Raw genomic sequence first — 26929 nt, forward strand, 5'->3', positions numbered from 1 at the left:
GGTAACCATGGCAACATCTGCATACGGCCATGTGCATACTCTCTATTCATGCCGTCTCTGGAAGTGAGACATCTCCATGCCAGCATGTGATAGCAGAAATCAAAACCTTAGAATGTCTCTTATTTAGATTTTGCATACGTCTGATTCTGAATCTGAGTCTTTCACTGCAAGTGTGTGAGTGTCTCACACACTGTTGTTAGATTATCGCCGTCATTCTCATTTTTTGAAAGATCAAACTGTGGATCACAATTATCAATGTCTATTAAAGAACAATACTAACACAATGAACAGCAGAACAAAACATTTCTGCCAACGTTTCTTGAATTTCCTGCTCATTCCTCTAAGTGTCAGAGCAGCAGTCACACACACACACACACACACACACACACACACACACACACACACACACACACACACACACACACACACACACACACACAGCAACACGTTCACAGTGCAGACACACCCTTCACATTTTCACAAGATCTACCTGGAGCATGACAAGGCAGACTCGAGTCAGTCACGCCCAGGTTTGTTTGATATTATGACACGTCCTGGAAACATTCAGCCAAACTACAAGCACAATAACAGACAGAGTGAAGCAGAAGCTACGTGTGTATGTGTGGACTGTATGTTTTAATTTATTCTATATTGTGACCAATAAGAATAAAGTATTACAAACATAACGAAACAAAGCACAATAGAAGAAGGGAGTGGAACAAAACATGATTTGCATTTTACAGCACGGCATTGTTAGTTCTGTGCAGAACCAATAAGAAACTGTACATGTTGGACGTGGTAGTTTTCTAGACACAGCTGTGCACCGACATCTTCTTCTGCCAATCTAATGTGCTGCTTCATGCTCACTGAGCAGACTTTACCAGTTTGGACAGGTTGTCGAAGCAGTGGGGATAACAGCGCCGGTAAAGATAAGACCAAACTTATTAGAGCTGCAACTCAGTAAGAAAAATACTACTATCTCAACTCCTAAAAACATCAACATTATGAGTTAATAACTTATTTTTGCTCCAGAGCAGAGTACAAAATAGCTTTAAAGGGAATTACAGCGGTACAAGTTTCCAAGAATGTTTTATATATGGCTTTATACATGTGTGGCTATGCAGCCGCAGATCAATAAATAAAAACTATGTGGAGTGTAAATGTAGGGTAGGGTGCACTAACTACAGAATGTGTTACTTTGCTAATTTCATGGGTAAAGCTCTGATAAAACTGTTTACTAAATGAGTAAATTGTGGTTCCCCACTAACTCACTCACCGTGTTTACATACAGATAGCACAGTTAGTAGGACGTCTCAGATAGCAATGATGCGGTCACTGTGGTCTGGCTGCTCAGGTGTCTCAGACCAGCGTGAAACTGGGTCAGCAGCTCGATTGAGATCGTGCTACAAACTTATATTCCCAGAAGCATTCACATTGCTGTGCGCTAACTATGTAATCAATTAGAGACAATGTAATCTACATTCACTGCAGTCTCCTATCTCAATCTACCAGCACACAACAAGCCAAACCTCCGTTCCTACTGAGCTGCTGCTAACACACAAGAACACTGTGTTATAACAAACTATTAAGCTATGTCAATCACCAGCCACACCTGTAGCCTTAAGGCAGCCAGATTTGCCCGTATGATCAGCTCTGAATAATAAGGGATCATAGTTTTCTAACAATAACTTGCATGTTGTGGCAAAATAAGGGCGGCCGTATCAGGCAGACAAACCAAAGATAACCTTGCACTGACTGGAGATACCCTTATCCTCAGAAATACGCCACATTGCCTTGTTTGGCATTCATTGTTCACTTTATGGTAAACACATATTAGGTATTAGGAGAAATATTTGTTTTTGACTCTAACTTGTTTAAGTCTGGGCATGTTCTAAAAGGTGGATAACCTGTCTTGCTGTATGTCAGTTTGTTATAATTGTCGGGCAAAGTGTTTTCATTACTATATTATTCTTACAAGCCCTGGACAGGCTCCTACATTGACAGGGCTACTGGCTCTGTAGACTGGTATGAACAGACTGGAAAGCATTGGAAATCAATTTTAAGAGCCACTTTACTATAGAGGGACACAATAGTTGTGATGTTGATAATTGTTCAGGTGTTCAAGTCAGGAAATTGTCTCACAAATGTTTGAAAATGTAAAACAAATTGATTTGAAGCAGAGCTTTAAGCATGGTTGGCTGGTTCCCCTGTGTGATGTGCACTAAAAAGCAAAAATAAAAAAACATTCTCTTGTTCTACATTGTCAAATGTGAGGATTTGTAGCTTTTTTTGCTATGATAGCAAATCTGAATATCTTTGGGTTTTACACCATTGGTCAGACCAAACCAACCATTTAAAGACCAAACTTTTGATTGATTATTTGATAAGGAAAATTATTATTAGTTGCCGCCCTTAAGCGAACCAAGATTTCCACACTTGGAATCCACAACCTAAAATGTTGAGTATATCAAAATGATACACAGAAAAGTTGAACATAACTAAATAACTTACCAGGCGGTTCTCATCAAACACCTCCAAGAGCAGACGATGCTTCCGGGGATCAACCTGAAACACAATATAGAATCTATACAATCAAAGCGCACAAGTACTGAGGTCAACAAAGCCAACAGCATCACTCTTAGAATCTTGTAGTTACATGTGATTAAGTATATATGTATGATTAAGAGTATTGTTATAAAATGTCACAAATGATCTCCTGATACATACACGTGAGCGTAGATATTCACACATGAGCGATAAATAGATGCATTTTAAAATGTTTATGTATTTTAAGTTTTTACTTACTTTGAAAAAGAATTCTTCGCTCCACTTCGGGTCCAGTGTCTTCATGTAACGTGTGATGGGAAGGGAAATAAAATATAAGTCCACAAATAGAACAAGTGTAAAAGCAAATGTAGATGTTCACTTGCTCACCTTTTTGATTGTCTTAGTCTGAAGACTTGTGATTTCTCCGTTGATGGGGTCATAGAGGGACAGTTTTGTGTATGGATCACTGCAAGACAAAGAGACACACATTAGATTGAGGTCTGGTGTAGTCCTCCATCTATAAAGATTGAAATGGTTCCTGTCTACTTCCTGTTCTGTATGTATTGGTGGTTTGTGTGGTTCTTCTGCCATGGATCTCTACTTTATTTCTGAGAGAGGTAAATCTCTTTACATCATGAGCTGCATTCAGACCTGGGAAACTTTAACATAATGGTTCCAGCTACTCAATACTTGAAGCAAAGTTGACTGGAATTGTTAATTAATGATGGTTTGAGGCACTGTGACGTGCATTAAAACCACATTCAACAATCCCATTATTCATTACCCTATCTTTATGTATCTTTAGGCCTGCAGCATTGGTGATAGGTTAAGCGAGTGTTTTTACATTAGAGGGATGTTAATACAGCAATTTTGTTTGTGACATGTATAATTAAACATAAAGGCATAAAATCCACAACTCTTGTTATGCCAATGTCAGATTGCATTTATAGGTTATGGGGAAGTAAACATTTATTAAATGGAGGATTTTAAGGAAACCTAAAAGTAGGACACAAATGTGGTGTGAAAAGGCCTAAAACAGGGCATTAAAATAATTAAATTTGTAGAGCTGTTTTGGGATTTTTTAGAGTAAACATGCCCAACAAAAACGACACTATGCTGTAGACGAAGCTAATCAGCACTCATTACCAAGTCATGGTCTTGGAGGAGCGCCAGCCTTGCAAATGTCAGGGCTGTTTGCAAAGGAAATACCAGAGGTTTTTAATTAAAGAATTAAGGACTTTCTCTTCTTTTTTCCAGCAAATGTCTGTTGTGAAAACTGCAACAACAAAGACATCCTTCTGAACCTTTACACACCCGCTCCTTCCAAATTACCCAACTATAAATGAAAAATAGAAAAGAACTTAATCAGAATTAAACACTAGACAACTAACTAACATAACCCATGGTGTAATTGAATAATTCTTGACAGAAATATAGGACATTACTTTGGGTGTGGAGAGGGTTTTTGTAGAGAATGGCGGACTGAATTGGAATAATGGAACACAAACTGATTCATGGCTGACGTACGTGTGCTGTTTGTTCGCAAAGGTCGTCGTCCCCTTCCTGTCATTCTACACAATGGTTCAGAGGATGCAAGCTCTGACTGTCCGGCTTTACTGAAGATAATAAAGCAAACTGACTACGGGAGACGCCCACCACACATACACAGGAAGATGACTACTGATTTTAGGGAAAATGTAAAGCTAACAAATAGTTAGTCGCAGCCCTAATCATACAGCAACAGTTAGTGTTAATCATCTACAGCTTACCTGGCTCCGAGTATATCTTTTTTGGCCAGCCCAATTCCAGCAACGACTTTCACTTTTAGGACTCTGCATTCTTCCTAAAAATAAAAAAATAATGAGTTTGTGAATATGATAATGAGATAAAGACAGCGATGGAGTCTTGCCGTCACACATTAATCGTAAACCACATGAGGACATAATACAAACATAAACAATTAAAAACCTGAACTAGAAACTGAACTAATACCACACTCTCTCTCTCTCTCAAATAACTGGTAATATTCTGTCCATGGTTAATGCAAGTCCAGAATACTGAATATTGTTTTGGGAATGCGGTCCACTAGATATCTATATAGTACACACACACACACACACACACAAAACTCATTTCCAGTATAAATGCCCATCACATGCACACCCCCCCCCCCCCCCCCCCCGACTACAATCAGTGTTTACGGGATGATGTAACATCCTGACAGTACTTGGTACATTTCCATCATAACCCTCATTTATGCTTTTACTGTGAAGTTGGTGAATCGTCATAAGATTTCGCAATCAATCACACTGACTTGGCATGAAGGACACAACTATAGGGCCCTAACGTAGGTACCTGGAGTGAAAGCTCTGCCAACGTGATTCTTTAGCGAGGTAATTCAGAGTTTGGTCGATGTCAGTCGTGTGTGTGTGTGTGTGTGTGTGTGTGTGTGTGTGTGTGTGTGTGTTGAGGACGGGAAACAGCCGTTAAAGCCTGTTGTGTTTCCTGGATGAAAAAGTGAACAGCTACAGCTTTCTAATGTGTGTAGCATTAGCTGAGAAGTACACCTGATCAATTTCATCGATCTTTCATCAATAACGACCACATTTTAGCGAACACATAACTCCTTTCATCGCGAGTTGACCCCCTTGCTAGTGGGTTAGTTAGCTCGCCAGCGTTAGTTAACGCACAGTGTTTAGTTAGCTAACGCTATAGTTAGCGTTAACTATAGCCAGCTGGCTAACAACGTGATCACATGAACAGTGTCGCTGCTTTGGGAGAGGAGCGTTAGTTTACCTCATCTATCTGAAGTCCTCGGATCTGTTGAGAAAGTGCAGCCATAATATCCTCGCCCTTCCTCCTCCACAGAGAGCGGTAAGAAGAGCCAAGAAGAAGAAGATAGTGGCACGTTCAACAGTAGATTCTAGTGGTGTTTAGTTACTACTCTGCCTGTATTATGCCCTCTGCGTGTTTACGCTGGTAGCTACCGTGAACCTGACCTAGTGGCTCGATGTGACACCGTCGTCATTTACTGTATCCATCGTCCTCCTTCTTCTTCTTCTCCTCCTCCTCTGTTTCGTCCTTCCTCCTCCTCCTCTTGTTGTTTCCTTCTTCCTGGCACTGCTACACTCTGAGGAAATCCCAGAAAAACAATACTGATAGAGCACCTGAACGCATCATAAATCTTTCACTGAACATAGCGACACCACAAAATACAATACCATTACAAGTAACTTAAAGTGATGAAGTAGCCTACAATCAGCAAAAAGCAGTGCTGTAATGTAACTAACAATTATTTAAGTACATATGTGAGGTACTTTACTAATGCTAATATAGTTTTTAATGCAACTTTAACATATTTCAGAGGGAAATATTGTATTTTGTATTCTCACTACATTTCTTTCACATCTCAGTACCTCATCCACCGTACTGACATAAAGTAAAAGTACTATTGTATTATTATTACCACTGATGATAATATGTAAGCTGTGTGTATGTTGTATTCAGTCATTTCAGGACAATATTAATCTTAAAGTAACTATATCTGTCGAATAAATGTAATGGAGTAGAAATATTAATTAGCACAAAATGAAAATACACAAATAAAGTACCTCAACTTTGTATTTAAATAAATACAAGGACATGTATTAGTCCCGTTTCACTAGTGACATTGACCGTCAGTCTAATTATGGTGTAGTGTATGTATGGAGTCGTTATATCAGCTAAATTAATTTGAAGTAAGGATTCAAGGATTCAAATGTTTGTCACAAACAATATGTGTCATGAAACGCAATTGTGTGCTCTGAATTTGAATTAATTTGTTAATGTGAAATTCAGGTTCTCCGAAATTCAGTCGGAAGTCCAAACAAAATAGTCTGATTACTGTCATAGGTGAGACCTTGCATATGTTAACTATAGCTCAATATTATAGGTGAAAGATGTTAGTATTCTTTACTTTACTAGATTTCAAAAGTGAACAAGCATGCGTTCCTTGTGCATTTTGCTTTTATGCACATATCAAAAAGAAAACACTGATTCCACGATACTGATGTACTTAAAATGTTTATTGTTTGAAAAACTCTTTATAAAGCAGTATCAACAAGCACTTCCCCTTATTAAAAAAATCCCCGATACACTGACCACAGCAACACAACCAGTAGAGGGCAGTTCTACAGCTCTGAACCACATTCAGCAAGAGGAAGGGTAAAATCTTCTTCAAACACAAACCAGAGTTAACCAAATAAATGCTTTGTTTGTTTTTACAGACACGGTAAAGGGAAAATAAAACATGAATAAGAAACGTTTGTCTAAATTGATCAATGTTAAATCATACTCAAAATGAGATTATATATTATAATCTGCTTTTACAGAAATTAAACGTTTTCTAAAAATGTATAAAACAACGCACAATATTTGTCAACACACTGAAAGAGATTCAATGTTCTGCGTTTGCATTATAGCATGACATTAATATTACACCTTATAGTTATGGATTGTCTGATTTACACATTTTAAAAACGTGAGCAAATATTTTCTGGGACAATTTTCTGCCAAAATTCAGTTCTGAAAGGTTTTGAATTTTGAGAGTTTTGTTCCATTTTCTTATTATTCACCACATTGGACAAATCATCTGTTGAAAAAAAGCACTTTATATGATATGTGGTTATTTGCTATGACACTTAAAATGTATGCTACAAAACATCTCGACAGTGCAAATCAGATTATTGTGAATTCCCAAGATTACATGGTTTGCAAGGTTGCATCTTCTGTACAAACAACACACTCTGAATAAATATTAAAAACACAAACACCCTGAACGACAGTGAGACTGACCAAAAATAAAAACACACTCTCTAGTGCTAACACAGAGAAACAGGATCAATTACAGTGTCTTTTTTGCCTCCATAAAAACATTATTTACCTGTTGGTTTAACAAAAGCATCAACAATAGTAAACAAAACATTAACATTGTCCTGATGAACTGATTATATCAAGAAATGTTTTTCCAGTGCTGCAACTGTCACCAATGTTACCAAACATAACTCAGTATGTCACAGATATCTCAGAGCATGTTATTGCATGTTATATTTAACAGTTAGTCTTTGGTATGGACATAAGGCTTGAAAACCAAAACCTTCAGGTAGCACCTGTGAGCCTCATCTCATCTGTGGTGGCATGACTTCTTTACACACAGCTCTTCATCAGTGCAAAACAAGACTTTCATATATGATCAGTGATTTCATGATTTGAAATCCTCAGGCCATGCAGTCAAACATGTTCCTCCATCATTCAAATTGAACTCAGTGCATTTATGTAAAGAAACACAAGTACTACAGATTGTCAGTGCAGTATGATGAGTGCTACATTAGGAAACAACATTGTTCAAGTTCTTTAGAGATAAGGAGTAAATTTATGCTCAATTTCATCTATTTTGTCAATTTTTTTATCAGATGAAAAACTTCACCTCTGAATCAAGGAAGTTATTTGCACACAGTACAATAATGCATTTTCTGAGTGCAAAGGAAAAATGGCTATTATTATTATGTCTCGTAACTCTTTATACGAGAGTCATACTCTAAAAGTGCAGAAACCCCACATTCATGGGGTTTAGTTTAATTATTATCAATGGTTTCTTTAATAAATTATTTCCATTTTTAATCTACAAGTGGTTAAGAGTAGAGCCCTCATCTTACACTGCTGGTTTTATTAATATATATATGGATTTAACAATTAACAAAGAAATGTTTTTTCCATGTAAATAAAATAGCTTCATTAGGGTTTCTGCAACTTTATAGTTTAGATTATACAAGACAATTTATCTTTTTTCATACTTTTTGCAAAAATGTGGCTTGAAAAACAAGACAAAGTGCAAAAGAGGCCTAATTCTACTATGAGATCATCATCTTCAAGTTGTCTGAGCTCTATATTGAGCAGACGTTTGATTGTGGTGATGATTAAGACATGAGAGGTTGACTGGCTTGACTCTTTAAATCCATTGGAGAGGCACAAAGTCTGGGATGACTGTCAGGAATATATAAATGAACGACATCTCAAAGCTTGAAAATGTGGACCAGATGAACTGACAGTTTAGACATTGATCACTTTCGTTTATGGTTCTGGTACGCTTAAAGTATTACTCTTCATGTATTCCATCAAACTGATCCCTCAGTCTTCATTTTTATATAATCAGATGATCTATTTTATATTTTAAATGATTCCGCATCCTACTATATGCTCCATGCCAACTCCAGCAGATCATAAGAATAAATTAAATGTATTTCTATTGTTGAATTTGGCTCTATGTTCCTGTCACTGAATTACATTTCTATAAACTGAGTGTACACTTTCAAACATGTCTTGTTAATATTTTTTTCAGGGAAAGAAAATGCACATAAACTAGACTGACACCTAAAGCTCCTGCAAAGATAATTTGCGATACTTGCAGTTTTCTTCAGTGAATATGCATCGCACACAAATGTTGCAAATATCACTATTATTACTATTATTAGTTCAGCAGTCATTTTTGTCATTATGCTTTAGTTAGATAATGCTTCAGTTAAAAGAGTTAGACACAATGATATTAAGAAGTAGTTTTGTAAAAGGCTTATTAATAAAAATCATTTTTTCATTCATTTATACAATTCGTTACACTAAGAAATCCACGGCTGTTATGATTTCTTCACTGACTTTTCAGTAAAAGGTTGTTTTTTTGTTCAGTAACTTTTTGTTTACTTGTTGTAAATGCTCTTCATCAAACAACGTGAGGCGATGTGCTCTGATTAAAGGGAAATGACCAGCATTTTAATCAGAGTGCTGCAGCATAATTGCAGTTCAGCCTGGCACTTAAACTGGACAAACGTCAATGTGTCCAGTGTTGCATTATAAAGTGTAAATACCTGAAAATAAATAAACTAACAAAAACCACAGGTTAACATGTTCAACATGACTAAAAAAAAAAGCTCTATTCTCAACCCATCAACCCAACAGTTGGATGATCTTTGCTTTCGAGCCAGTCAAGTCCACTTGAATGGGCCGTATCGCTGGTAATTTGCTGAAACAGCACATCATTCACCAACTCCTCCTCTGCAGTAGCATGTTGATATTGCCCTTGCTGCTGGTTGGGGTCAAACAGAAGGTCTGTGTCCAATGCGTTAAAGTCATTGATGCTACTGGAGAGATCCGATGTCATTCTGATTTCACAAGGGAAATCTGCCGTGCCTGTAGCTAGCCCTGACACCTGGTCCATGAGCTGACTGCCAGCAGTAACGCTGTTGTCTGCCAGGAGGTCTTTCACAGTGCTGCTGAAATCCAACTGCTGCTGTAGTTCTTCTTGATGCTGCTGTGAGCTCAGCGTTAACAACATAGACTGGGCCTGTTGTCGCTGCTGCTCTCTAGAAGCTGATTGTACTCGGCTGTTAACTGCCGAGAGAATCATTTGTTCATTGATAGCATTCTCGATGAGGTAATTTGGCCTCTGCAAATTGCATCTGCTGGTGGAGTCGGAGGTCATCGGGCTGAGGTGGTGGTCACTGCAGGAGAGGTTGGCGTCGGACTCGAGGATCTGCGTGAGGTTCATGCGTGCAGTGTAGCTGGGGGGGAAGTTATTGATGCCCAGCCCCCGAACAGTGTCATCATGGTCCCCATCCAGCTTGCTCAGAAGGACATTGGTGATGTTTTTGCTGTGGCAGTGTTGGCCCGGTGTGGGCCGGACCTCAGTTTGCATCATGACGTTGAGTGGCACAGAATGGCTCCTCTGCGCCATGCTGCTCACCCCAAGATTTGTCTGGCTGTTTGCAAAGATGTGTAACATCTCTGGCGTCACAGGAGAGTTAAAGGGAGATGCTACTGAACAAGGGATATGGGGAAGGTTTCCTGTGTTTCCACTCAAGTTCCTCTGATGCACAGCGGGACTTACACTGCGACATCGAAAGGTTGTAGCAGGTGTGTTGGTGGCTTTGTTATCCAGAGGGGCCGGCACAGCAAAGCCTTCCTGCTTGGCCATGTTAGTTACCTGCTGCTGCACGGGCGAGATGGGAGTCAAGCGCCCAAAATGGCTGTCGTGGTGCCGTGCGTGAGGGACGGCGAAAGCGTGAGGTTTTTGGAAATGGTCACCTATCAGGCTTTGATAGCCGGGGAGGATTCCCATTCCACTGTTGGCCTTGTTTAAGCTCCCGCTGCTGCTGTTGTAACTGGTATTCATCCACTCCAGCCTGGTCTTATCTGGGTGGGTTGCCATCGGTCTCTGCATGGGCTTGACTGGGCTGCTGGAGATGGTGCTGCCATCGTGGAAACCAGTGATGCTGGAGTTGATGGGTGTGAATGCAAACGGGTTTCTGCACTCCACTGGACTGGGAGGCACAGTGCTGCTGCAGTTGGAGTGTGGAGTACCAACTGGGGTGTGTCGACTGCTTCCCAGTGCGCTGTCCACTGGTGTCGTGGAGGCGATGCGGGAGAAGGGGCTCTCTCTGGTGAAGCCTTGGATTCCTCCCATCATTTCCGACGTGGGTGTGGGAGTTGGAGTCGGAGTAGGCGTTGGAGTTTGGATCGGGTTGCTGCGGCAGTTTGCAGCATGATAGTAAGCAGACATGGTCTGATTGTTAGACATGATGTTGTCTGGCATCAACGCCTGTTGGCCCTGCAGACTAACACAGGTTTGAAACTCCTGCAGGTTGTTAAGTTTCATCTGCTCCTCCATCTGCACCAGCTCCTCCACAATGCTGTCCTGAGTCACATCATCATCAAAGGGAAAGTAGTCCATATCAGTCTGCATAGGGAGCTGGCTTGACGATGAAGCTTGATTCAAAAAGTCTAAGGGTGTAGTAACAGGGATAGACTTCGAGTAGGTATGTTGTTGAGCTCCCTCCAGGCTCCCTGTGGCTGAACCCCTAACATCACTCATACCTGAATGTGTTTGGAGGCCGGGGTTATTAGGTATGGCATGCACGTTAGACATCGTGTGCCCCTGCTGTTGCTGAATTAATGCGTGACTGACTGAGGTGCAAGTTTCCATAACAGTGGAAGTGTTTTTCCTCTGCATTGAGCTCGGTGTTTTGGCAACAGAGTAGAAGCCACTGGCTCTGACAGAGGAAGTGCAAGGTGCGTGGACTTGAGCGGATGGGACGGTCTCTACCTCTCTGGCAGCTGGTGCACTTTCAGGTCTAGTTGGAGTTCCTGGCCTGTAGATGTTACCAACCGTGTTTCTAATCCCATATACAAGACCAGCACCGCCCTCTACTGGCTGCTGGGGCATAAAAGCCCTTTTGATTGGAGAAAGGTCTGGACTGAGGCCTGAACGTTTCCTGAGGCTCTTAGTGGACAGGAAACCTTCCTTTATTGATATCAAACTGCTGCTTTCCCCAAATGAAGGTGGTATACTGGTGTTCAGTAAAGAAACAGCGCTGGTATTCTGAGTGGAGTGAGTTAAGTGCAAAGCGCTTGTATTATTAGCGCCGTTATTGCTGTTTCCGACTGTTGCCATGGTGTTAGAGCTTGAAGAGGAATTTCTATTGCAATTAGTGCTGGATGTGTCCTCCAGACCCAAGAAGCCTTTAGACTGAGGTATGGGCACACTGGCAGCCCTATGTAAAGCCCCTCTAGCCCTATTTGCCATTGCCTCTTGAGGGAAAACTAGAGCACCAGGATTTTGCATTTGGCTGTATTTATGTATAGCTTCAACTTCCATTTCAACATCGATGGTATGAGTGTTAGTAGTCTGCCCGGACCTGGCCACCGGGGCCAGAATGGGGACTGCAGAAGTACTCCTCGTGCCTTGATTGGAGCTGATGTCTTCTGCAAACGAGGTACTACTAATGCCTGCAGATGCCGGCCGCAGAGTGGCGTTTGCGAGAGAAGTGGTGGTATTGCTGCTGTTGGGTGCGAGCGATATGGCTGTCATCTTGACCAAACTGACTGGGCTGACATGACATGTGGTCATCACTGTCTTAACAGGGCTGTTGCCGATGATCATGGTGGAGGGCGAGCGCAAAGTGATAGCAGTCGTGGCCGCAGGTTTGGGCAGGATTTGCGCATAGCGCTGCCGAGCAGTGCGATCTCCCACTGGACTGCCTCTAATATTTTGTGGGGTTTTGGGGCTCTGTTTCACTGCCTGGACCGGCTGGGTCACCATTTGGAAGTTAATAGGCAGCATTTTGCTCTCTACTGTTCCCATTGGGCTGGGGGACAACAGCTGCCTGCTTCTTTGTACCTGCAGGGAGGGAAGGTCAATCAGAAAGTGGACAGCTGAATTCTAGATCATAATCAAAAGGTCTGCAATAAATAGTTAGTTCACCTTAGTTTACATTATGTTGAATGGATAACCCATTAACTCTGTAAGCTGTTATGATGAAATAAATCCAAAATAAATTAATATTTGTTTTAACTAATCATGTGTTTGCCTAGGAATTGCAGCTTTACGCTCATATCCGAACAAAATTACTCACTAAAATGTTGAGTGACTTTGAAGTAACAAACATCATTGACTGTCTCTATTACTGTTTTGCACAGTAGTCCATTCAGCGTTTCTACACAGAAGATGAGAGGTATAATCTTTACCGCAGTTTGTATTAGTGTGATTACTTATTCGATGTCAGTAAATTCAGTATTAAATGATTTATTTGAATAAAAAAAAAAGATGACTGCACTCATCTTTACTAATTAATTAATTCACTGTGTTATTAGATTTTAAAAAAAATGGTGATTTTGGACCAAATTGTGTTTATCAGGTTCTAAGTATTGACAAAAAATATATCATTTACCACTTTAAGTCAAATTTCAATAAAATCTAGATTTTAATTTACTCTACAGTGATAAAAAGACAGGACACAACTGTGTAAGCTACATGCTGCTGAGAGTGCTGCTCTCTCACCGTGATGGGGCTCGGGACAGCAGCGACCACGATGCCAATGGTTGGCTGAGGTGACAGAGGGGTTGGGTTGGCACAAGGCACGCGGTCATCTGCCCTCTTGGTTTGTCCCTCTCCGAGTAAAGGAGAGTGCAGCTTCTGTTCTTGTTGTTTCCTCTGGATCTTCCTCTGGAGCTGCTGCTTTGCATCGACAGAAGGTGAGGACAGGGTCGTCACATGAGGCTGGAAGGAGTGAGCCTCAGCAGTGGGGACAAACGCTGAAACCGTCTGTGAAGACTTAACCTCTAAAGAAAGGAAACAGCGGTAGGTTAGAGATGTATCATGCTACTGTTAATAGTAAAAAGTAAATAGCCTCATCATCATAATATGTGAAGACAATATGCTGTGATCATGGCACTTCATTGGAAAATACCCTAACTTATTGTTTATAATACTTAACATCCAGGAGTCCACGCTTTAAAAAAGTCCAAATAAAACATTAATACAATAATGAGTGCAAGGTCCAAAAGCTAAGATTAAAAACCCGGCTGATCCCAATACAACACAATCAAAATCAAATAACAACATACATTCATTAATAATATCAACAACTGGATCAAACTATACACATATAAGATAAACAAAATGCAAGCAAAAAATGGGCCAAACAAGCGCCAACAAATTCAAACTAATAACTACAAAAATACAACCAGCTGCGACATTAGATAGGAACATTCATGTATGTATATTCAGTCATATAGTCTGATTTAAGTGCAAATGCATTTGGTTCAAACATGTGTGAGCCCTTGTTGATTCTATAATATTGAATATTTAGTTTTTCCACATATCAAATGAGTAATGTGTATGTGTTTGACCAGAGATCTCCAGTAAAGATGAAAAAGTCAGGTAAGTCTGGTAATTGAAAAAACACAGCTGTCCTCATGAAAAATATCTAAGCAGACACTTTTTTTACCGACATAAAAGAGCAGTAGCAGGCAGCCGCCTCAAGATGCCACAGTTGACCTGTTTTTACACAGGCGGCATGAAGCCGATTTAGAGAGCGTCTGACCTGTTGCTGTGCCGGTGATAATGGTGAGAGCTGCCAGAGACTTGTTGCTGATGTAATGGCTGTCGATTAGGAAGCGAGCCAAGTCTTCCACGGCATCAAACTGGCGTTTCAGCACCTTTTGGGCCCACTCACACACCAGATCACAGGCTGCAAATCGTACGTCCTCCTTTATGCTGCTCAGCTGGCCCGGTGACTCTACGACATCACACTGGAGCTACACACAAACGATTAGTGTTTTTACATGTATACATGATACATTGCATGACAGGACATTGAAAAAAAATAGAGTCAAAGAGATTTAAGGATATTTTAAAATATTAATAAGGAAGATCTAAATGTGCTTACCCCATCCCCTGTTTTATGGAGATCCAGAGAGGGTAAAGATGGCATGTGAACAAAGAGCCTCTTCCTCAGTCCACTGTAGCAATATGTAAGCTGGTGTTAAGATCAAAAACATGTGATTCCAACGTCTGCAGTAATATAGATTGTACACGTTCCATGGAATGTAATCAGTTTTCCATTGTAAAAAAATCAATGTTAGAAAATTGGACCATTTAATTTTCCCAAACTCTGTTTTTCATTTGACAGATCAATGTAGAATTAAGATTTTAGAATTTTTTTCATATCTAGGGCCCGTTGGATATAAAAATGAAAATCTTGAAAGAAATATATTCTGAGCCTGAAATTGGATATTCAAGAGTTTCCAAAATGTTTAACCACTTTGCTGCAGTAAAACTACTTTAATTGAAAATGTGTTTAATACGTTGATATTGTACCAGTTCTTTTACTGATTACTTTAATTAGTGCTTATTGTCAAACTATGAATGAAAACAAATCCTTGATCTCTCAGACACTAGCAGATTGCTAATACAAGTTCAAAACAAACTCCCTTCAACAGGCAAAAGTATTTCGCCATCACAACCCATAAAACTCTCACACCAAGATAATTCATTAACCTGAATGACTGAAGGCTATAAACATAAATCAAGTTTTGCACTTTTACGCCATCAGCAAAATAGAGGAGAAAAAAAAAATCACAATTGTGTCGTGAAGGTTAAGATCACGGTGGCCTCTGTATTATGCTCCTGCTTCAGAGGCAGAGGGGGACTTTATTTCATTTCACATCTATATTTAGAGAGCTTATGAACTGCAACAGCAGATGGTCTGTGACCAGAGACAGACTCAAACTGTTACAATCCATTCCACTGAAGGATATTTTGATTTTCCTCTCATGCCAAGTCGACGCGCTTTCATGTTCGGGAAGACATTTTTCATCATTTTTCCAAAATCTGCAGCACTCAGTGGTTGGTAGTTTAGATTGTCACAGAAGCTCCTGAAAGACAGAACAGACAGAACAAATGAAATCACAGGGAAAATTCCATCTACACCTTTTATGTGCCGGCCACAACCTCTTACAAAGCTAATGCAGCCCCCGTCTCTCTTTGCTGCATTTCTTCGACAGTATACTCTGGCTCAAATAAATACGCTTGAATATCCAAGTAAGCCAAAATACTCTAAACTGTATCCGTCCATAACGTCCTCTGCACTCACATTTTGATGATGCCATTGTCTCCGTTGTAATGTAGCTAGTTTGCAATACAAGCGAAGAGAACAAGGAAGTTCAGTTTTTGAGCGGCAGCTAGAGCCGGCCCTTCGGCTACCCAGAGGCTGAGACTTGAAGTCCAAGCTGAAACAGCAGCCTGGAGTTCATCCTTACATCCAACTACGTCACGTCAAATGACGGCGCTGAGCGCAGGAACAGATTTGCGAGACGGCTTATTCGTTATCTACTTTAATCATCAGCTCCAGAAAAAAACAATCGCTCCGACTGAAATCAGTTATCTGCACGAGTGAGCCATCTTGCTTCCTTCTCACGTTTGTTGAGAGTTGCACATGCATAATATCAAACAGGTAGGCTCTACGGGAGAGTGTAACATTAGCCAGAGCTAGCAAAATGTCAGCAATTTGGAAATGTTTTACACTGTAAAATCACATCAGTCAAACGGCAACACATTTTGTGCGCACTGGTATCAGATCGGTACTCAATATCGGCAAGTTCAGGTGTTGGAATCGGATTCAGGAAGTAAAAAATGGTATTCCAACATACTAAAAAGTCAGATATTTGTCTTTTTCTTAGGAAAATAGGAAACTTTGCTAAAGTTAGGTGTGTAGAATTTTGCAACAATAGAGTTGTAAAAGTGACTCACAGTTTGACAAATTTGTAAAACGAGAACTAAACTAAGTGACGTCCGTATCTACATTTTTTTATTGGGCATCATCCCCATTCCCATCGAACATAAAGGGAGGTAATCAAATGTTTCTTTCACACATTTTTTTCTTGACTTCAGTACTTGCAGTACCTTTAAAAAAATATAGTGCCAAATGTGATTGTTTCTTTGTAGAAAACAAAATGTTTTTGTTTTAAAGTGAAGCTCATAACGCTCTCACTCTTTAAAGCCTTTTCACATGTCTATCGTAAGGCGCCAATATTTCTGGGGGCCACTGTATTTCTGATCTGGTAGAGTTAAAAAGACAGTTACATAACACTGTCAGAGCATTTCAATGGCTGTCTCAGACTTTCCATTCTAATATTACCAACACATGGTGCTCTCTGTGATTCCCATGCCTGCTGCATCTATTTATACTGTTGCTTCAGCCGCCAGTGATTTAGACGAGAAAGAATCTCGACCAGCAGTAGCTGTTATCTATTAAAGAGGTGAACACCAATGAAACATATTCAAATACATAGTGGAGTCTATAGGTAAGTAAAACAAATCAGCTTTATTCTCTGTGAGTTGTATATTGTATGTGTCTATGTGTATCTGCTTTGGGCTCTGTTTTCACCTACTTGTATTCATCATAGACCTCCTGTTTGGGAAGAGACGTCTCTGGGTATTCCTCCAAATGATGGCGGATCCAGTTAAACGCATGCATCTGCTGAGTGCGGCTTGATGACAGGGCGCTCTGGTCACTGAGAAAAAACGTGGATCATTGGTTGACTGACAAATGACAAAGCAAAAGAACAACACATGGCTCACTCAAGTCCCTGTCACCTTAAGAGTCCTGAGAAATCCTCCTCACCAAACATGATCTAACTTTGTTTGTGCGTGTCATTATTATTTTACCATTCTATATCATTCACAAACTAAACATTTTGAAGACAAAAACAAACAGAAATGTTTGCCACTTCATCAACTGTACATTTTTCTATAAATACTGTGAGAAAGCAGGTGTGTTCTTACCTTTTATCAATGCTACTGCTTGGACCAGAAGGCAACTTAAGGTAGAGGTAGAGTTTTTCAATGTCTGAGAACTTCTCCACATCTTGCTGTAGAAATTTAAAAAAAAGGGTAAAAATAAAAGAATATAGTTTTAATATTTGGCCTTCCTATTCATCAGTATGTAGGTAGCTTCCTGCCTTGGATTTAAAAGTGGAGGTCGTGCTGCTACACCTGCAGAGCTGATAGTTGGTTCAGTCTCCACTGTGGTCCAGACTGAAATATGTCAACCTTTATTTGATGGATTGCCAAGAAATGTTGTAGAAACATTCATGATCCCAAGAGGATGAATGATTTTGCTGATTCTCTGACTTTTGTCTTTAGCGCCACCAGCAGGTTCACATCTGTGGTTTTGAGTTAAGAAGTCTCAACAACAAGTATCGGCTGCATTAAAATTAAAACTGGGTCACAAGTTTATCAATCCCTCAAGATGAAGAGCAATAACTGTGGCGAGCCCCCGACTTTTGCTCAACGGTACTTTGTGTTTAGTGCTAATAATCAAATGTTAGCTTGCCAACATGCCCAACTATAAGAAGGTGACCATGGTAAACATTACACCTGCTACACCTGTTAACCTTGTCATTGTGACACATTTAGCCCACAGGCTGTTGACCGGGGGTCTCCAACAAGTAGCTGTCAAGCTAACTGTAGCATTACGGTTTCTGAGTGGCTCGCTAAAGGTTGAAAGAATATTTCGATTAATTTGATAACACAAAGTCACTTTAACTGTTTACATTTATATCCAATCAAATTCACTGACACCCCCCCCCCTTCTGACACAAAATGATTATTTGTCAATCAGTTGATAAATAGATGAGTTGCGTTGCTTTCTATTTGACGCTGTGACTTCAGGCGGCGTTAGCAGACTAGCAAGCACCAGATTTGACAATGACCACAGAATATAACAAGGCCAATAAAAGGCAAAACATTTCAATTTCAATTTTCAGGAGGAATAAAAGAAGTCCTTCGCACATGGTGGGATTGAAATAGAGGCAATGACTGTGGTGACTGAATGTTATTTAAAAACCATAAAAGTAAATTATCTCTGCTATTAGCCATGTACAACTTGTTGCTATGAGTAGCTCACATTTTGTCTAATTAGCTCTCACAGTTAAAAAAAGTTGGAGACCCCTGCTGTAGACTGTTAAGTCGTGTCTTCTCAGTGACACAGCTCAACAGTGTAAAATATAAAATCAGCTTGAGTGAATACAGTGGGAAACATCTTGTTTTGTAAATCAAGACAGCAGAGGAACACCTTTCATCTTTTGTTGGGGTCTTGGATGCTGCTCTGCAGACCAGCCGAACCTCCACGAACTAAAATGAATCATCGAATTCAAGGACTCATCAGGGCTGACCTGTTAGCTTTGGTATCTAAGATGTGTGCAAACTAAACATCCTTGGCATGGTCTGGAGCTACAAACAGTCTGAGACACTTCTAACGGCGCTTTTCAAAGGAAAAAAAACATGATGGCAGAAGAAGAAGGAGCAGTTTAAATCCTGGTGGTTTAATTGGCAGCAGACAACACCAAACATCAAACAATACTCCAACCATGTGGGAATGATGTCAGTAACAAATACTTGGAAAAGTGTTCACCTCCCTTGAAAATATTCATGTTTTATTGTTTCAAAACACTGAATTAAAGTAGATTTATGGTTTTAAACTGTTCAACAAAAAACACTCTTTAACGTTAAAGTGAAAAAAATATCTCTACAAAGTGATTTAAATTTATTTTAAACATAAAATAGTTGTTTGCATAAGCATTACGATACATACTGTATCTGGATGTCTAACTCTAGTTGGCAACTCTTCATGTGTGAAACAAGTTGTGTTAAGCCTTTTATGGCTCCAGAAGGAGCAGTGCAAAATTGGTCAAATTGAGCGTGAGTTGGTGCTGAGGAAAAGGAAAGGTGTGGAGTTAGAAAGCAGTGAGTTTAACGGATATGTAGCTCTCTCCTCATCTCTGCTTGATGCTACTTCAGCCACTACTAGCATAACACACCTGAATCTCTGACCCTTGGTGTCAGTCGTGTTGCATTGTGGGTATAGTAGGCGCCAGGTTTTGACAAGAAGAAGATTGAATGGAATAAAAAAAGACGATGTTATAGGAGTGTAGTATTAAATTAGCGGAGGACTCTTTTAAATCAAGCATTAAGAAATAGAAAGAGTATAATATAACTGAAATCTGCCTGAAGAGAAACTAGTGAGAAAGGACACCAAGAGACCTGTGGAGTATTTAAAAGCTTCACAGGCGGAGATGGTGCATACAACTGTTGGGAAGGTGCTTTTTTTGTCTGTCAGACTTAATCCCATTTTTGGTGTAAGCCAAACACGGCATATCATTAACCATCCCCACAGTGAAGCAGCGGGGCTAGGAGTGAGGAGCATTAGTTAAGTTTGAACCTGACTTTAAACCTAGAAGTGTAGAGATACGAGGCATTAACATGCTGCATTCTTACAGCTGTACAGCTGAGACACACACATACAGCTTAAATGGCTGCAGCTTTGTACACTGTGAACCTGACACAAGATGACACACGATGCTGTAGGTTTGTCATCTAAGGTGAGAGCAAGGAGAGATCAGGAGGAAGAGAGGAGGATGACAACACAGGTTTACACAAGGTCAAAAGACATTTTTGACAGGGATGAGGGTAGATCAACCAGTCTGTATTAACAACTACATGATATCAAACATTATATTTAGAGTATTACATAAGGACACCCAAAGCTGGCCATCTTTTACTAGCCTTGGCTCCACAATGATTTTTTTTGCATTGAGGGTTTCTTTTACTAAAAGCTGAAACATGACACTGGGATATTCTGATAAGTTAAATGGTATCTACAACTGCTCGATAAAACGTTGGTTCATCATGACTTTAACAAATAAATAACAATTATTTATATTTATTCAACATGTAGGCTACAGCTCCCATGAGGCGTTAACGGTGACTGTCACACTCTCCAGGGAGCTGCACATTATTAAAAAAACGATTATATTGTTGTTGAATAGCAACTGTGCTGGCATGTACAACACTGGACACCACTTCAGCATACAGTAAAGTACAATATTAGCCCGCTCTTGTTGGTACTCGACTTCTTCTCTATATAGCAGGTTATGAAACCTACTCCAGAGCATCACACAAAACCACTACAGTAAAGTCACCACGGCCTTCGTCACAATGTATGTACAAAGGATGGACATCAAAACATGATAACTGAATACACCGTAAATATCTACAGCACAGCATCACTTATTTATTTTTTGCCCCACAAACAGCGGGAGCTGCTTGAGCCGGATTTTCAACAACAGTTGGCCGGATATTCAGTTTTTAATGTTAGGTAATAGATATTCAGTCACCGAAATTCAGTTGCAGATATTGAGTTATAGATATTCGTGGTGCCCAGTGGTATTCCAATGGTTCCGGTTTACTTCAACATATACACAAGAAGATTTTCAAATGTTTCAGTCATTTTCAAGAAAAAATGCCAAATATAATGCAGGTTCTTCTCAAATATGAGGATTTGCTGTCTGTTTTACATATATGATTACAAGTGAAATATTTTTTTGTTCTGAACAGTTGAGTGGATGAAACAAGCAATTAAAGGAGATCACTTTGGGCGTCTAGGGAACTGTGATGGCTGTTTTTAACTGCTTTTTACTGTTTTATGGACGTAAGGATTTATCGATTAATGAAGAAACAAATCGGCAGATTAAGTCTATAATACCAATAATCGTTAGTTGGAGTCCTAGAGCTCAGTCATCCTTCCCAGAGCTTGACCTTTACTGTTTTTGGAACTAGAGCCACCTTCAGGTCAAAGTTAAATTAGCTGCATTAAGTTTTACATTTTAACGATCCCATGAATGTTCTTTTAGCATCACTCCCAGGACATATTGTTAACGTTCTAACCAATTTCTGGTATCCCAAGAAACAATATAAGTGTGTAATAAAATCTTCTGTACAACATTTTCCTATTGTACAGACAGATTTGTTGTTTGTTGAAAAAATTTGCCGCAAAGGAAATAAACCCATCAGGAATAAAAAGTATTTCAGCCCGACATGCTAGAACCAAAAATACATTCGAAAAAACATTTTACCAGCTGAATAAAAAGGTTTAATTTAAACTGTAATTTGTAGGTTAAAACACATCAAGGACACTCACCAGAATGTTTTCCACTTTAGATTGAACCGATTTGCTGCAAAACAGAGACAAAGTACAAATTAGTATCAAGCTTATGTAACATGAACGCTTGTGTCTAAAGTGTATTTATTTATAAAGCAGAGGAATGTTTGGCATGAGACAACCCTCCCTCCAGCATCTCTCAGATCATGTATCCCACCACCAGGAACACATGTTGTCATACGTAAAAAGAGAGAGAGAGAGAGGCGGCCACTGTGGTAACATTGTCTCTGACAGAAGAACACAGTTCTTCATGTGCAGTCACTGTGAAATCTACCGTACGAATATCTTATATCTTGAAGGAAGACTTGAATAAAAAAAAAAAAAGGACTTTTAACCTTTACTAATGTGTATTTTACAGTATATACTACAATAAAAGGAGCCTATCCATACTGACCATACTGGTCAGACAAAAGATACAGAGCAAGTTAACGACATAAACTACACGGCCCTATGCAAGAGAACTTATTCATGCAAAAACAAGCATTAGAAGATAGATTTCAACCAATGAGAAATAACTCAGGGTCAAACTAAGATACATGAATACAACTTCTCCAGGCCTAATTCCTAATCTGCAGACAGGTCAGGTTGTTGTTGACTAAGACACAGAAGGCATGTCACATTTAAAGACTCTTACTCGTTGACATCGGGCAGGTCAGAATCAAATGCTATAGGACACAACAAGAACAGTTGACTTTAATTCACTGTTACTAGGGAGCCAAGGATTTCCCAGTGCTGAAAGGCCGTCATTAAGCTGTTTGTTAGGCAGATTTGGCAGAGATCCCAAATGACACCCGAGGCACTGAATCAATGGAAGAACTGATTGAACTTTAAATCATACTGTGTTTAATATTCAGGTGTAATTCAGTCTCTGATTAGGTGGATTTGCTGAAAACCAGCAGGAACAGTAGCAATTGACGATAGACTATCATTGTTAATCAAGACACAGTGACGGTATAGTTGCAGATGAACTTGCTGGCCCCGACTAAGACAGTCTCACTCTACAATGAACCGCTCAAGTCAACGTCAATATTTATGCTCTAATCCTCTTAAAGGTTAACGATTTAGTGAGCAGGACAAATATCCAATACCCCATTATGTTAGCATAGTGGCGTGTTTCTGCTGAGGTTTTCCTGCAGACGTTTCACCTCTGAACTGTCGTGCTTTCTGGTAGTTCAGCCTTTTGACATTTTGTGACTGTTTGACATTTAAATGATACTTGAGTTCATTCACATTCAGAAATAAAAGGCTACTTCCAGTCAGAACACAGCCTTAAAACACAACAACCATAGACAATATGCACTATCAGTTGTTAACAAAATTAAGTATTTTTTCTAATGGGACATATCTTAACCATAAAACATCATTCGATTCATTAATACAACATTCTAGCCGACAGATGTATTAGAATTAGAACAACTGCTGTAATATTATTATTATTTGCAGGCTGTTCAACTGACTGGCAGCTTTAAGCAATCCTTAAATTCATTTAGTTTTAATACATTTCACTTTTCCATGAGGCTTTGATTCAGTGGGTTTGACTTTGTTATTTGAGTAGATAAGTGTCCGTCCTGATTATTTAAAACTGGTAAGAGTATCCCAGGTCACTTGTAGTCATGTGCTTCTGTCTGTGAAATTTTTTGGAAATAGTTATTTGTAGCCTAAAACCAGGCAAAGACATATAAGTTCAGTGAGCTCTTTTAAATAAACTGGTATGAGAATAATTTGGATAATATCGTGGCCATGTCTGGTAGATGTGAGCAGTTTTCAAAAACAGATCTTGGTGACAAACATGCCATTATATTTTTATTTCAAGGGTTTAGCACAGCTGTTACGGGAGCTGCATACTGGAGCTGTTTGTTTCGGCATGTCGGGCGTGTTTTGATGATGGAAATAGAGGGAACTTGAATGTAGATGACTATTATTGTGACAACGCCTTCAACCAATCAATAATCTAGCAAAAGATGAGGAGGCAGGTGTGAGGTGAAGGAAGGGATGAACTAGCGCCATGTTGCCTTTACTTAAGTAAAAGTAGCAAAACTCTTATTACAAGTTCCATGAGTGAAAGTACACAGAACTATACAAGCAGAATCACCCTGTCATATTTATACTATCATGTACTATAACATTAATTACTATTACAGGTGCATTAAAGCTACAGTTAGTAACTTTAATGAAAATAACGTTGTCATATATGCTCAAACTGTCACTTTATCCTGAAAGTACATGAGACACATAAGCTCTGCCCCCTTTTAGTGCTACATTTGAAAGTTTCCACTCAAAAACAACCAATCAGAGCCGAGGAGTCTCTAGCGCAGCTGTCAATCACTGCTCGTGAACTCTGATCAAACTGTCAAACTAGTCAATGCTGATCAAATATGAATCAATATTCTGTTCCAAAATTGCCTATTTCGCACATTAAATGTTTACATATTTTAGGGTACTGTTCAGCTGTAAAATTAGAACGTTTGCTCTGTTCGGTGGGCGGTGCTTGGTTTTGGCTCGACTAATTGAAACATGGCGGCCAGGTCACAAACTTGAAGCATCTTCTGAGTTATTTGAAGGAGCTTTGACTGAGCTGGACTGGGTAATGGAAAGTAATGTAACTAATTACTTCTGCTCTTCAGAAATGGGTTAACTTACTCAAAGAGTAATACATAAACTAAGTACTTTATTCAAGAAACATCAAACATTAACATTTACCAAGTTAAAAATTGTAGCTTTAAAGTGCAGCATTTTAATGTTGTTGCTGTTCAAGGTGGAGCTAATTTCGACTACTATATGTATTGTTGGATTGTTTGATATTTAGCAATGCATCATCATATTGTACAAGCTATGTTATATATGTAACATATATATTTACAGAATAACTGGTGACTATAGCTGTAAAAACAATACAGAGTAAAAAGGCGAGGTGGAGTAGCAGTAAAGAATTTAAGTACAAGTACCTCCACATTGTACTGTTCTTTACAGATTAATATTTTACATACACAATGTATAATCTGTGAATATAATATGAGATACTGTTATTGATCATATGATTGCTATTGATTGAACTACTTGACACTATGAAAAAAGTTCAAATCAGCTTCATCAGTACTAAAAAGTCTAATTTCAGCAATAATAATCTATATAATAATAATATACAGTGCAATAAAATGACGCTGATAGAAACCACTGTGCCTAATAATGAGTTTCGGTACTTTTGATGAAATGTATGCAAGACTTGTAGTTTGTTTGTAATAAAACATGTTTATTATGTTGTTCTGCTTCTTTTACACACAGTTCTAAACGGAGTGGTGGAATTTGGCTCAAGTGCTGCACTTAGTATTTCACTTTTCTGCCATTTTATAATTCTCTCCCTTCATTTTAGAGGGAATTGTTGTGCCTTTTACTCCCCTACATTCATTTGACAGTTACTTTACAGATTCACATTTTACTTGTAAAACATATACTCAGCCTATACAATATAATGCATTGCTGTTGATTAACAAAAGTATATAGTGTAGGTAAACTTGGCTCCCACTTGAGCAACTATAACAGTATGCTCCTTACATATTATTGCATCAGTAATTCAGTGACGTATAATATATAATAATTTAGTTCTCACAAGGGGGTTCTGCTCAACAAGTACTGTTTACATTTGATCCTTGTACACTTTGCTGATAATACTTGTGTACTTTCACGTGAGTCGACTACTTGTAACTAAGTATTATTACATTGTGGTATCACTGCTCTTACTTACTACTTTCACCTCTGGGTGCTGACTCTCTGACCAAGAACAATGAAAAGTCTGAGTTTAAATGTGATATCTGTTAGTTATTTCCCCTTGAAGCATCATCGTATATGCACAGTGGTAGTATGTGAACACCTCCTCACCAGATGGAGTTCTTGATCCTCAGCTGCAGAGCACTGGCCTCAGCGCCCTGCAGCCCAGTGAGCAGGCCGGGCAGACTCCTCGCCCCGCGGTCCGCCTGCTGCTGGGGGTCCTCCTCGGCCATCACGGTGGGCCACGGCACGAGTCTGGACTGGACTGGACTGGGCGGGAGGCGTGGACGGGTGTACTCGGTTTAAACAACATGGACCGGAGGTCGTCACGATGCTAACGGGACAGCAGCGCGCCCTGTTGTTGTTGTTGCCACCCAGTCCTCCGACATCGCGAGTCCCAACACTTGCTGAATTAAAGACGCTGTGCAACAAAACTACGTGTCGTTGGCAAACGCGACGTGATGCATGGATATAAATACAGGCAGGTGTAAATAGTAAACGGACAGCTGCAAGGCAACTAGCCAGTCCCTCCGGTGTGCTCTGCCCTGCAGTACCCCTCACGTTATGGGATGTCTCTGCATGTGCATGGTGAGTAGTAGCTGTTGGGCGAACGCATGCGCATTAAGACCCACAGCATTAAAAACATGTAAGCTGGAGACGTTACTGAGCACATTGCTATAAATGTCAGTTTAAATCGGTTTGAATATGGATATTATTATTGCGTATAAAATAAATATGAAAAGATTATTATCAATCAATAATTCATATTAATTATTATTAATAAATATTATTATTATATGCATTTGTATGTGGATTACCAACATCTTGACAGTTTGACGATGGTTTGTAGTCATTTGGTAAACTGTACCTTTACTCGAGAATATGCACCACTAAAGAACACATCCACTGATATACTACAGGCTTTATTATCTGACAACTACCAGTCGTAGAAAGTAACTAAGTAGCCTACATTTTAAGTACAGTACTTAAGTACAACTTTGAGCTACTTTTACCATACTTGAATATGTCCATACTACTTCATATTTCTACTACACTTTATGTATTGCAGATACCAGTTACCTTTCATGTAATTTTATTTTACATAATCTAAGTTTATAGAATGCAATGCATTATCAAATATTATACCAGTGGTTCCAAACCTTTTTGGCTTGTGACCTCCTTGACAAAAGGCTGAGGACGAGGCAGCGAGGAAGAGGACCCAAATGCAGACTACCACACAGACAGGAACA

At 39.4% G+C, this 26929-nt stretch overlaps 2 protein-coding genes across 2 annotated transcripts in view; both read right to left on the reverse strand.

Annotated features, from left to right (window-relative positions):
• nedd4a (NEDD4 E3 ubiquitin protein ligase a) overlaps positions 1-5660 on the reverse strand; it is a 23845-nt gene extending 18185 nt beyond the window's left edge. The window contains exons 1-5 of the mRNA XM_031845958.1: positions 5344-5660; positions 4317-4390; positions 2935-3013; positions 2806-2844; positions 2512-2565 (exon numbers count right to left, since the gene is read on the reverse strand). Of these exons, the coding sequence (XP_031701818.1) occupies positions 2512-2565; positions 2806-2844; positions 2935-3013; positions 4317-4390; positions 5344-5388 (291 nt within the window). The 5' untranslated portion in view covers positions 5389-5660. The remainder of the gene's footprint in view (positions 1-2511; positions 2566-2805; positions 2845-2934; positions 3014-4316; positions 4391-5343) is intronic.
• A 936-nt stretch (positions 5661-6596) lies between these two features.
• LOC116382716 (DNA-binding protein RFX7) lies at positions 6597-26446 on the reverse strand. Its single transcript, XM_031845957.1, has 9 exons — positions 25791-26446; positions 21894-21927; positions 17699-17784; positions 17305-17427; positions 15673-15789; positions 14802-14886; positions 14457-14670; positions 13412-13692; positions 6597-12751 (listed from the first exon to the last, which is right to left on the reverse strand). Exons 1-9 carry the CDS (start codon positions 25910-25912, stop codon positions 9515-9517), a joined length of 4299 nt encoding a protein of 1432 aa, XP_031701817.1. The 5' UTR covers positions 25913-26446; the 3' UTR covers positions 6597-9514.
• Between the last annotated feature and the right edge of the window lie 483 nt (positions 26447-26929).

This window comes from Anarrhichthys ocellatus, unplaced genomic scaffold (assembly GCF_004355925.1).
Source record: "Anarrhichthys ocellatus isolate YVR2014 unplaced genomic scaffold, GSC_Weel_1.0 scaffold6, whole genome shotgun sequence".
NCBI classification, from domain to species: domain Eukaryota; kingdom Metazoa; phylum Chordata; class Actinopteri; order Perciformes; family Anarhichadidae; genus Anarrhichthys; species Anarrhichthys ocellatus.

What these genes read in the sequence shown, in the direction of transcription:
- LOC116382716 (XM_031845957.1), bottom strand. Translation starts at nt 25,912, where the DNA reads ATGGCCGAGGAGGACCCCCAGCAGCAGGCGGACCGCGGGGCGAGGAGT. An exon ending in AGGATCAAGAACTCCATCTG is followed by an intron (nt 21,928 to 25,790) that starts GTGAGGAGGTGT and finishes TCTGTTTTGCAG; the next exon opens with CAAATCGGTTCAATCTAAAG. An exon ending in AGCAGTAGCATTGATAAAAG is followed by an intron (nt 17,428 to 17,698) that starts GTAAGAACACAC and finishes GTTTTTTCTCAG; the next exon opens with TGACCAGAGCGCCCTGTCAT.